General features: G+C 34.2%; 1 protein-coding gene across 1 annotated transcript in view; it reads left to right on the forward strand.

The window, feature by feature from the left end:
* LOC115875368 (division abnormally delayed protein-like) overlaps positions 1 to 13,210 on the forward strand; it is a 33,160-nt gene extending 19,950 nt beyond the window's left edge. Inside the window, exons 5-7 of the mRNA XM_030890796.1 lie at positions 6,835 to 6,964; positions 10,473 to 10,623; positions 13,125 to 13,210. Of these exons, the coding sequence (XP_030746656.1) occupies positions 6,835 to 6,964; positions 10,473 to 10,623; positions 13,125 to 13,210 (367 nt within the window). The remainder of the gene's footprint in view (positions 1 to 6,834; positions 6,965 to 10,472; positions 10,624 to 13,124) is intronic.
* Positions 13,211 to 13,534: the final 324 nt, after the last annotated feature.

A 13,534-nucleotide genomic window follows, 5' to 3' on the forward strand; every position in this document is an offset into this window, starting at 1 on the left:
TCATCGGTCATCTGTTGGTTCTTACGGTACTTACTTCTACATGAACAACACGTAAACAACAAAATGTAAGGCGTGACACAAATTGCACTTTCGTGTCCAGCACGATATTCTGATGTTTATTACATTGCTTTACGCCTCACTTGTTTCACAAACATAAAGCGCAGATTGTCGCTTCCAAAGACAGGCATAGCCAATGTTATAAGTGTGAATTGCAAAAATGATCTTTTACAGTTCGAGAATTTACATAAGTGGTTATTTCAAGAGAATTTAATGGGGTTCTATATAAGAATGGAGGTTACAAGGATCTCGTTGATCACAAGAGATGCGAGGATTATTAAATTAGTGAACAGTTGAAGCGTCTTGCTGAACTCTTTAAACATGTTTAAAAATCTGCTTGGTTCCGAAGATATTTGGAGAAAAACCGAATTATCTCCGTTTCGTTTTAATTTTAATACCAACTTGAAATTTAATTTCTACTTTTTTCTGCTCTACGAGTTAATGTTATTAGATTATTTATTTATAATTATTAAAATGAATGAAAATTACAATGAAAATAAATAATTCTATCCGAAATTATTTAAAATTATTCCATTTATGTATCGAAAAATGTTCTATATAAAATATCCGTACTGTTTCAATAAGAGAGGACATTAATTGGGTAAAATTTTGAATTAAATATCTGTTATTTCTATTTCTGGACCTGCAGATAATTATCTAGACATCGGAATAAAGTAGAAAATGTGATATTTCTGCCAATTATATTTTCAATTTATTCTCTAACATTTTTTTTTCTATTTTTTACTACTTGCTATGTCTAGACTTTTGTTATATATAACTTTTTATTTTTAAAACACCAAGAATTGGAGTCTATGCAAAAAGGTATATATCAAAGTGTTTTGACCTTAACTGATATTATTTCATGTAGAATAAAAGGAATATCTATGGCATTTTATGAAGTGGCAGAAGTTATTTTTAAAGCTAATCAAATAATGGCTATTAAGTTTTATTTTCCTTTGTTAAATAAGAAAAAATAATATTGTTGACAAAGATATTAAAAGAAAGTTTTATATAAATGTCGCAAGGTATATAAGGGGCATGGTATATCAGGGTGTTCAAAAGGAATGATAAAGTTGTAAGTTTTTTAAATTGCAACCCCCATTTTTCAGTAGAGAATTGGGTTCAGCGTCTTCGACCAAAACCAGTATCTGAGACGGTTTTACCTAAGTTTTACAGAGGTTAGTTCTCCATCTCCGATATCAGTCGTACTAAAGAGGCATGAATGGTTGTCGTCTCGGAGCACTCAGTTAATGAGATGTTCTGGCGTTTCCTCATATTTCCCACAGAATCTGCATTCGACTTTGTTTCTATTGGGGTGTTCATTGAGGAGACAGTGTTCTGTTAAAAACCTCATGACACAGATTATTGTTACTTAAATCAAAAAATCTTCGATTTTTCTCGGTTGTAAGTCCTTGTATATGACATATCCAAATATTAATTCTATATAAAAAAGTGATTTGATCAATTACACCTATAGCTACATAGTAAAAAAGTCGATAATATTTTATTTAGTTGCACTTTATAGAACTAGAAAAATGCTAAATCAAACATTTTTTATAGGAGGTTTTCTGCAACCTCTCCATTTTGTTTGTCTTTATTCATTCACATCCTGTATGTATTGGAGTCCATTTGAAGCACATAAATGCAATAGATATATCTATTGCATTTGTGTGTACTTCAGTGTGTGCTTGATTAGTATAGTACTAGTCATTATTGATGTTTAACACATTTTTTTGACACATAAACAAAATATCGTTGCGTTTCAAATAAATTCAATTTATATAATGTCCTATTAAGGTTATCTTGGCAGTTACTAAAACAAGTATGATCTATTGATCTCGTATAATTTTAAATTAGAGTATAAAACTAAATATAGAATAAAACTGCATTATAGATATTGACAGCCCACCCAAGAATATATCAAAAGAGGAAAATACAGTAGTCCTGAACTGTAACTAACGTAACAAAAATAATAACCTTAAAATGACAATCATAAATAGGTACTATAGTTGCAACTTTTTCATATTTATTGTTGTCCTCTTCTGATCCTTAGGTTACATTCTCCATTCCTATCGTGTTCAAAAAGCCTAACAAGTTCTAGACTGAACTCTCCATATAGCTCTTTGTGAAAGGCCTAGGTATATTATGACTCAATACCGGGAACCACACATTTGCTAGGCTATCGCACACGCACATGCAATTTTTTGGTGAATGCCCTATCATCTAGCACTGGTGAATTTTTACACCATTCTAGAGACTTCTTGGGCACTCACTGAATGTCATTCTTATGCAACGCGACTCTACAGAGCCAGAAAAAACTTACCGAGCTTTGGAAAAATAAAGAATATTCCTGATAATGATGCCTGTAAAAAATAAAAATGAATTGATTCTCAAAAATATTTAGGTATTTCTCATTCTCTAAAATATTATATGCATAGGTATGCAAATTTGAAGAAAATGCAAAACTACTTGCAGGGTATTAACTTGAAATAATTATTAGTAAAGTTCACTAGTAAAATTCAGGTATAATAGTAACAATTTTATTATCTTTAGCAGATTAAAGGGATAAAATTTCGCTACTGCAGTCGCTGTGGTATCAAGTTAAAAATGGAATGCATCACACGGTATACATTTCTAAAGGGTTGTTCAACAACTAACCGTCCACTGTCTCATATTTGAAGGATGTCTTAATGGTTCTTACGATATAATAGAGGGATCCGAAGTAACAATGCGGGTACTTAAGCTGAATAGGGTCTCGAATAACCGATATTTTATACCGGATTTGATTAATAGAGCAGCAATTGCAAATTGCAAAGGGGTTAAAAGAGCTAGTATCGCTTTTTTTCATATCTATATAATTATTACAGGAGTTCCAGTTGTTATTTAAAATCATAAAATTTGAAACCTGCTGTTAAAATTTACGGCAGACTGTATCAATCTATCAAGAAGAAACGACAGAACACATTTTATGTCAGTGCGACAGCCTAGCAAATTTGCGGGTCTTTGTATTAGGCAGTGGTAGACCATTAGATTGCTAAAGAGCTGTATGTAGTTGGCCTTGACTTCAAAAAAAGCGCCATTTTTTAAGCTTTTCAGCGATATAAGCTATAATATATTTCTTTCGAAAAATTGTTAGCCATGGGAACAAGTTCAATCGTCGTTGCTCTCAGTAATGTGAAACTGTCAAATCCAAACTTTGTAAATTAAAATAAACAAACATTGTAAATATGAATTTTTCTAATAAAGAAAAGCGTGTAGGATTATTGGTTCAACTTTTCTTGGCCATACATTTTCGAGGATATGTTGACCGGTGAACGTTACGTACGTTTTAAAAAAGTTAAATTTAGATACTCGCGCATCTACACGAGTGGTTCCAACATGACTTTCATTATAACCCCCCATAATGAAATAAATGTTAAAAATTATTTATATCATAATTATGCAAACTCAGGGATAGGAAGAGGTGGACCAAATTGCATGGGCCTCCTCGATCACCTGACCTATCCATTTTAGATTTTTTTTAACAAGGTTTAGAAAAGAACCTATGAATTAAGAGAGGCACTCGTAGAGGCGGTACGGGAGAAGTTTATTAAAGTCGACTGGCCGTTCTGTGGGAAAAGCTTGTAATTAGCAGTGTTAAGCAGTTTTAAAAAGATACATTTTATGTACTCAAAACAATGGCCGTTTTTTTAAACATTTGCTAAAATAATTTAAAGTGTATGTAGTGATATTAGTTTTTTTTTAAGTTTTAGTTTGTGTAATGTAAATTGTATAGAACAGTTTAATAAAATATTCTGTCTTTTTATAAGTTATAAATCATAACAGAATAAGAATACCATGCGAACTAAGTGAAGTTTGTCAAGAAAGATAAGAATTGACTATAACTCATTAATTTTTCGAAAAAAACATATTATAGTTTATACAGCTGAAAAGCTTAAAAAATAGCGCTTTTCATGAAGTTATGACCAACTATTGTTTCCATTAAAAAAAAACATATGTTTGTGTCATATGTCAAAAATGACAGGCTTTAAAAAAAATCCGAGAACACAAACTTATTAGGGATGTGATTATCTACAACTTTTATCTCAAAACTTTTTGTCTAAAATAGATTATAATGGAATTAGGGACAATTTTTAAAATAGCCGAAATTTGTTTTTTTCGAAATATCTAGTAAGCCATGAACTTTTTCAAAAATCTGAAAGGCGCATATTTATGACCCCACAAAAATACAATCCTTTCCCCATTTAACCGACTCTCTATCTCCAGTAGTTTCCGAGATATCCATAGAGAACATCCTATGAAACTCACCCTGTATAGCAGGGTGAGTTTCATTGACATACCTGTAGAGCATAAAAATATGCCCAAATAGGGTGACAAACGTGTGTAACTTTCGTTTAATCAGAAGTTGGTGGTCAATAATATATCACTATGAATTATCCGAAACAGATACCTAACGAAACTCGAAATAAAACCGCATCAAACTTTTCCAACTAAAGCAATAAATTTGTATTAAACTAACGGATATTTTATACGATATAAAGTCGTCGTATAAAATGAAAATTCTTTCCAGAGACACAGACGACGTTGCAATACATATAAATTGAACGTCTGCAGTCGGAAATATTTTCCGTTTTCTTCGCAGTTTCTTTAGAAATCGCCAAACCAATTTCGAACGACTGTTAAGAACTGACGCGAAACTTTATTGGACACCTGACTCTCCTCTTTTCGATCTTTTATATCGGGGAACGTCTTCGGAAATTGTGGCTATTGCACACTGGACAGGCAAACAAGAACGAAAGCGATTAAATTGCAATATACAGGGAAATGTACGTCGAAATTCTTCAGAAATTGTGGCTACTGGCAGCACACTGATAGGCAAACAAGAAAATAAATGATTAAATCGTAATATACAGGAAGATCTACGTCCAAATTGTTTAATAAACTTCGATTTTCAGGGCATATTCCGTCCAACAAACCCCTCAACACTATATCAAATTACCTCTGAGAAATATTTGATATCATCATCATTCTCAGCTTATTCATCCATTTTCAATTATAGTGTAGTTTCCCTTCGCTATTTAGATAATCTCTTTTTTGTAATTGTGCCCATTGTTGTCTATTATTGTTGACTATGCGGGCCCGAGTTATCCTTGCTAATTGTCTAAATCTATCAGGTTTGGTCTTCCCCTAGGTCTCTTAGTTCCTCGTGGGTACCATGCTGTAATTTTTGTGGTCCATCTGTTGTCTGTCCTTCTTGCCAGTTTACAACCTGCCCTTTGATTAAAGGAATTTGATTCTGTAGATGACATTTATTACCTAGATCTTTTGTCGTATCTACTCCATTCTTTTACGGTTTTTCTTGGTTATTTCCAGCATATTTGGTTCCATTGAATGCCTAGACTAGTGCTACATATTGGCCGAATGATTTCTTCTTTAGATGAAGTGCCATTCTAGATTTGAATATGATTGAGTTTCTTCCATAAGTACTCCATGCTCCATGCCAACTTTAATTCTTCTGTTGATTTCTGGTAGTAGAAATCCCGAGCTGTGTATTAGTTGTCCCAAATATATATATATATATATATATATATATATATATATATATATATATATATATATATATATATATATATATGAAAAGAAAAGAAATAGAATAAGAAGAAAATAGGTCTCAAAATGAACTTGAGTAGCAGACATAAGTAATTCTATTAAATAACACATATATAATATATATATATATATATATATATATATATATATATATATATATATTCTATACCATTTCCAGTGCTGTGTTATTTAATAGAATGTCTTATATGTCTGCTACTTCATTGTACATTACTTTAGTTTTCGCTAAGTTCATTTTGAGACCTATTTTCTTGCTGGATGTATTTAGTTCGTTAATTTGTGCTTGTAGTTCTTCAGGACTATTGGCAATTAGCTAATCTTAGATGGTTAAGATATTCTTTATCTATTTTTAATCCTTTGTTGGTCAAGTCCAGTTGACGGAAGATTTCTTCTAGTGTTGCTGTAAACAGCTTAGGGGATGCTTGTAGTTCTTCAGGACTATTGGCAATTAGCTAATCTTAGATGGTTAAGATATTCATTATCTGTTTTTAATCATTTGTTGGTCAAGTCCAGTTGACGGAAGATTTCTTCTAGTGTTGCTTCTACTGTTGTCTCTCTGTCGTACTCCTTTGCCAGTTGGAAACTCTGGGGTTGTTTTATATATCATTAGTCTTGCTTTGGTGTCTTTGTATACATTGGCGAGAGTTTCTATATAAGGTTTGTCAATACCTTGTTTCGCTAGAGCAGCGCTAGAACTGCTTAGGATATAGCCTAGCTGCCTTAGGATATAGGCAGAAGACAACGTCTTTTAAGGCTATGCCTAGTGGAAGTTCGTATTCTTTCGTTCGGCTGTTTCTCTTAGTGTATGTATGTGATCAATCGTGCTGAAGCTGCTTCTAATACCTGCCTGTTCTCGTGGTTGTGCAGCGTTTAGCGTCTTGTATTCTATTGTTTATTATTTTCAGCAGTTTGGTTTGGCACTTCGGTTTCCCGCACATATTCCCCCAGCCGAACATACTGAATATTAAACTGTGATATAACTATTCGAAACTTTGAATAAAAAGATTCGAAATACTGTTGTTGTATAAATAGGTAAAAAATAAATTGAAGTTCGATATAACTGCTTCCTTTTAATGAAACATTATCTACCACCTGACTAATTTCGTTATTTCAGATTTTGATAATGACAATTGAAATTTTGAATTGCAGGTACACGAAGACGGTGGTTGACGTCGGCCTGATGCAGAAATACAATCCCGAAGTGAAAACGTCGCCGAATTCGCAACACGTCGACCCGAAAATCGCCACTCTGGTCGACAAACTGAGGCATGTGCATTACGTAAGTACCGTCCTCTAATAAACTAGGTTTACACAAACGCCGAAGGTCGGCGGGCCGTGTGTTTATAGTTCAAACAAAATCGAAATAAATATGAATATATATCGTGCGATTAGAAAATGCGTCGCGGAAATATATTATATATAATCACAGGCGTAATTCACACGTCCCTGCAGTTAGTTTTTTTTACAAACAATAAATATTTGATAAATATGATGTCAAGTCAGAAATGAAACCACTTGCTTTTTGAAGTTTTAAGACGCGTTTTCACGAGTCATCTCTTATAAGAGATCCTAGAGGATACAAAAAAATTTTATTGGTGTATGCAGACCAACTTAATTTATATCATATTTGTGTTGGAAAAAGTTGCAGCCAAAATAAAAAAAATTGTGTGCACTATGCGCGCATATTTGAATAAGTTAAACTTCTTACTTCCGTCAGTATGTCTGTGTGTCCGTCTGAGGACTCCATTCGGGTACCTCTATCCACGTGCCTAGTTTGGTTCCAATTGACCCATAAATAAGAAAAATCCTTATGATTTCGTCCATTTAGAGGCATCGGTTCGAAACGTCGAGGGCGTCATCCTGTAGCCCAATCACACCGAAATTGGTCTACATTTTCCTTCAATAATCAAGTCCTTAGTCCCACCCTGATGAAAATGGAAACTAAACGTCGTATCCAACTTTGCGGGTTGGAACCGTGTGCACCGTCGCTCACATAGCTTACTTACCAAATTTGGTCGCGAACGGAAGACATCAACTTTTGACGTTTCTTACGACAAAATTAACTGTCACAGTGACACGTGTCGTTCACGGTCAAGTTAGCCTTGGTCCAATCAATTGACATACCATATTTCATTTAAATCGGACGATTTTTTTTTGATTAATTGATGATGGGGTTTCGTAGTGCACGAAACGTCATCAAAATATCATGAAAAGATGAAGCTCTTCAAGGTCCATTTACATTCCGAGTTTCAGCACCCTAACTCACATAGGGAACGAGTTACGACGCTCCAAGGAGCCATCTCAATTTCCTCATTGGCTTACCACTTTTTCGATCGTTACCACTTTTTCTGACGCTAGCTCGTGTGCCACGACTTTGAAACTTTACTTCCAGTGCGCGTAAAGTTTCACTTCAAAAATAGGGCTTATTAAACATTAACGGGGAACGTAATTTGTACTCGGCTTAAGATACAAATTACTCTTCTTTAACTAATCTCTTATTTCGAATTCTGTGTGTTCCATATACACCTCATATTTTTCATAAATATTAATAAACTTCGCAGAATTTTCCTGTGATCAACTATTTGCCGTCATTTTAAAAATACCACTTGGACGCCAAAAGGAAAAAATATCATAACGTGGTAAACTGATGCTTCCAAAACCAAAGCAGGGACAGGGATATGAGTATTTAGGCCGAAAAATAAATGCTCCGAACCAATAGGCACCTTACCCCAGCATCCTTCAGGCAGAAATTTACGCTATCGAAAGATGCGTACAACTTCAGAAACAAGAAACAGCCAATTCAAAGCGATCAATTCAGTAACCATTAGTTTGAAGTTAGTCAGAGAATGCTTAGAAAAGCTGAACAAATTAGGCGCAAAGATACTCGCGATAAAGTCCTCCTACTCTGGGTGCCAACTCACTAAGGCAATGAAAAAACAAACGATATAGCCAGAAAAGGAGCGAACACTCCACTAACTGGACCAGAACCGTTCTTCCTCCAACGGTCTAAGACACTCGAAGAAATTTCTCAGAACTTACGACTGAGAAAAATCAAAGAAGTAAGAACAATCTTTGGGTTGTTACGGGGTTTTTAACAGGACACTGTCTCCTCGATGAATGCTTCAGCAGATTGAAGCTAAGAAACAACGACGAATGCGAATTCTGTGAAAAAATGGAGAAACACCAGAACACCTTATCATTGAGTGCGTCGAGACGACAACCATTTGTGCCAAGATTGATACGACTGATATCGAAGATGGAGAACTGACAGTTGTAAAACCGTCTCAGATACTGGCTTTTGTCAAAGCCCTGAGACTGTACGATGAGTTATAACTAAAGAAGGGGGACATGCAAAACATCTGTAAGGTTGCAGTGATTAACCCTCCTCCCATACATTCTACATTCTACATCTTAGTAAATATAACTAGATAATATTTGGTTAACTCTCGACTTATTTAGAGAAAAAAACTACTAAAGACGAGAGAAGAATTCCAACCCAAAGCGAGAGATCCTGTCCTGCTAACTAACCTTGACCAAGCCCCTTTGATGTGTGCGATTTCGTTCCGACTATGTAAATAAGCGTCGAGGTATGCTTTGGAGACCGCCGTCTGTTTTCGGATCTAATTATGAAAAATATTAACATAATTTTGTAATATTTTCTCGTTCTCTGTGCGGTTATGAAAGAGCGACGCGTATATTTGGTATGAATGACTCAAAAGTAGAAAGAATGAAGACCTTGAAGCATTTTGTTTAAAATTATGTATTGTGTGAAGTTAAGAATTGTTTTGTAAACAGAGTTATTTAGGCATATAATATTCTCTCATAAATTCTGGGTACATATTAAAGACTAAGAAAAGAAAAATAGAAGATGATTATTATTTCATGTGTATGGTATAATTCTTAACGTTATTATAAAAGAAACACACAGGAACCAAATGAGTAACTAATTGAAAACTTAGATCATAGAACTGAAAAGAAAGTAGTCAGTAAAAAAATCTGTTTGTGCCTTAAATTAAATTGAGTGTCTTCTGCGCCTCTCTCTTTAGTATTAGTCAGGGATATTATGTTTTTCTTTTCATTGTATAAGGATGTGCTATAATTCATTCAATGAACAATGCCCTATGAAAGATACATACACGCATTAATTTATAGGATCACGTTCTCTCGAATAACCTTGGCTTCATTTCCTTTTCAATCTGCACCTCTTCGAGCCCAATCAACTAAATAAATTACTATGAAATCTGAAACAGTAGAAAAAAAAAGACCCTCTTTATTTTTTCTACTTTTTTTTCTAGTCTTTTTTTTTCTACTTTTTTAATTTGAACCAGGTCTCTTTGAGAAAAATGGATGCCTTCTTTAAATCTGAAACAGCTATGCAAATAAGGGTCCCTACATACCGATGAATAAAATACCACATTTTTAATGCGATATCTGAAGTAGTTGAATCGTTGAATATATTAAATTTATTATTTGTAAAATGCATCTGGGTTAGATAGGATCCATGAAAAGTTTATCAGTTCCTTTTTACTTACAAATTTGCCGGAACCATAACTTGTTAAGAAGTATCTCTTCATATAGAGTCTGTCTATTGCTAATCTAACTATTTGGAGAACAACTTTAGTTATTTAAAATAGACGCCTCTATGAAGCTTCGTTTGTTATCTAAAACATTGTGCATTAGTCCAAAATATAAGAAATTCTAAATGCTAAAAAGGCATTTTACCTACTTAAAAATATAACAAAATGTTCAAACAGGTATAATAATCACTATTTTGTTATTGTTTGCAGATGGCAGTCAAATCCTTAGGTCCCAACTATTCAGATCCAGATTATATGCAGAGGGACGGAGTGGACGGGTCAGGATCTGGAAGTGGACCAGATTTTGACGAGGAAGACGAGTATTCCAGAGGCTCCGGTTCAGGACATGGTCCTATCGATGGTAAGTAACACTAAAAAATAAATAAATAATATCATAGAGAAAATTCAATCGCAGTTTGCTATAAAATGCTTCAATAGACGACAAAATTACATTCGCAACAATATCGCAAATCGCAACTCCTAATAGCAACGTCGGAAAAACAAGTACCTATTTTAAGACGTCTGGCTCTTTGATATACCTTTTACTATGCTCTCTAGAACAGCATGCTGTAAAGTAAACGTTGCGTTCCCTACTGCGCATTGAAAGAAGATCCTATATTTTTATTAGTCCTTTAAATTCTAGTATTAAATATAAATCGAACATGTCTCCATAGCGCAGTGCGTAGAGTTTCCGACCACGAACCGATGATTCAGAGTTCGAATCCGGGTCAGGGCAAAAACTTTTTTAATTTATTTTCGTTTATATTCTGATAGTAAAGTATTAAATATTTGTTTTTATTTAATTACCAGAATTATTTAATACTTTACTATCAGAATATAAACGAAAATAAAATAAAAAAGTCTTTGACCTGACCCGGATTCGAACTCATCAATTTTTTTTTTAACCTGACCCGGATTCTCAACATCATCGGTTCGTGGTCGGAAACTTTAAGCACTGCGCTATGGAGACATGTTCGATTTATATTCAATACTAGAATTTGTAGGACTAAATTAATAAAATATAGGATCTTCTTCCGATTCGCAGTAGCGAACACAACGGGTATCGGCAGCCAGACGGGCCGCATGCTGTTCCAGAGAGCATAGTATAAGATATATCAAAGAGCCAGATGTCTTAAAATACTTTCTCAAAATCGTTGCTAGCTCTTAGACTATAAAAATTGAAACTCGCGAATAGAAATCGCGGTCCCGGTTTACAAAATCACAATCGCAGCAAAATCGCAACAAAATCCCAAATCGCAACAAAGTCGCACATCGCAGCTACAGTAATACTGGCTGCCTAAATTGAAACTCGCAAATAGAAGAAATCGCAATCGCAGTATTATGAGAGCCAATCGCAGGTTGCGATTGCGATTTTAAAACCGCTGCGATGAAATCGCAGTTTGGGATTTCTTGCTCATCTCTAGAAGGAAATATTAGAAACGTTGTTTAGAATATTGAAAAATTGGATACTTATTGGAATTCGCATGCTCATGAAAATACCCTATAATATTATCACTGTCGTCAAACAGTGAAACAGTGAATAAATAAAATGTATTCTCTACTTTGTTTTGTCTAGTCTCGCGCTCGTTACGTTTGAAATTAATCGATGGCAATTCGGAATTCCGAGGCTGCCTGGCGAACCGGGCTCAGTCGGCGAAAGAAAAACGAAAAGCTCGGGAGCCTCAAAACGAATCGGTGACAATTCTAAAACGTCCGTCTCTTCGAGACGGTTTTTTCTTTTTCTCTTTTGTTTATTTTGTTAGCGATTTAGTAAACTGCTTCGAACTCGGGCGCAAATTGCCAGAGGCGAACCAGAAACATTATCGAAAGTCCGAATAATTTATTGAAGGATTTCATTTTTTAGAAATACTTTACTTTAAAGTAACTAAACTTTATTCTGTCGAATCTAAATAAATACAATAAAGACGAGTTAGTTACACCATTTATAACTAAAAAACAGTTGGACCAATTTTAATGATCTCTGATTTGTTGGAGTCATCTTCGCCCAGAATAGCGGGACAACTATGAAAATATTGGAAAATTTGATGGAAAACAATTATACAGAAAATTATTTTTAAATAAATTAAGTATGAAACTCCTTGAAATAACCTAGGCTTCAGTTTTTATTACAAGAAAAATTTTTTAAATTGAATATTTTGACAGATATTTCCGAAAAACTGATTTTTCGGCCATTTGGAGCCATTTTTCGACCAAAGCTGGCCGAGCATGGTGTTACAATTTTCCCCCTAAAACTACTTCAAAAACTATTGTCACGTTCTCGTTCAAAAAAGTTTATCAAGAAAGCTACAAGCTCTTCGCTTCGACTGTTTAAATGCTTCAGCATATTTTCATACACAATTTCAGAAATGCAATACAAAAACTCGAAAATTTAGTTCCTAAAAAACTGTGTTTAAAAAGTACAATTTAAAAAAACTATGAAAATCGGCAAAAAAACTGGAATTACTCCCAAAGAATCAACAACACGGTATTATACAAAATATTATTTGTGATAATTGTCCAAGTAATAAACGACAACGTTGATGATCGCGGCCCAATGTGACCAACATTGCCATAATAAAAATCGTTTTAAACTAATTTTTGCAGCTTTAATCTAAATAAAATATCTATTTTTGATCATTTGCTCTGCTAAAGTGAAATGAAGAGCTGTTGGGTATCTTAAGTTACAAATTAAACATTTTTGCCAAAAATTTAATTTAGTCAAGTTTATAGGCTTTAGTGTCAATTTCGATATGATCGATGAAGTGCATCGGAAAATGTTTTGCGAATACTGTAGACGAAAAATATTTTGAGTTTTTACAGACAAAGTAATTCTGTCAATATTACGTTTTTCTTTTCTTCTAGGTGACGACGAAGTTCCACGACACCATTCCGTCACGCCGGACCACTCCGAAAAAGTCGCCAGCACGTCAACAAAGACATCCAACTAAAGCCTATAAACTTGACTAAATTAGAATTTTGGCAAAATGTTTTAAATTTGTAACTAGATACCAACAGCATTCGCATAGAGAAGCAATGATAAATGACTATTTTATTTAGACTGCAAAAGTAGTTTAAAACGATTCGCGGCAATGTTGATGCGATGAGCCGCGATCTGTCGTTGGCTGCGCGACGAGTATCATAATATCGGTCGATGACACGGCTGCTAATACCGTGTTATTCTTTGAGGTAATTCGGTTTTGCCATTCATAGTTTTTTAAATTGTACTTTTAAACACAGTTCTTTTAAGAACTAAATTTTAGAGTTTTTGTATT

This window comes from Sitophilus oryzae, unplaced genomic scaffold (assembly GCF_002938485.1).
Source record: "Sitophilus oryzae breed Bouriz unplaced genomic scaffold, Soryzae_2.0 scaffold_1383_pilon_pilon, whole genome shotgun sequence".
NCBI classification, from domain to species: domain Eukaryota; kingdom Metazoa; phylum Arthropoda; class Insecta; order Coleoptera; family Curculionidae; genus Sitophilus; species Sitophilus oryzae.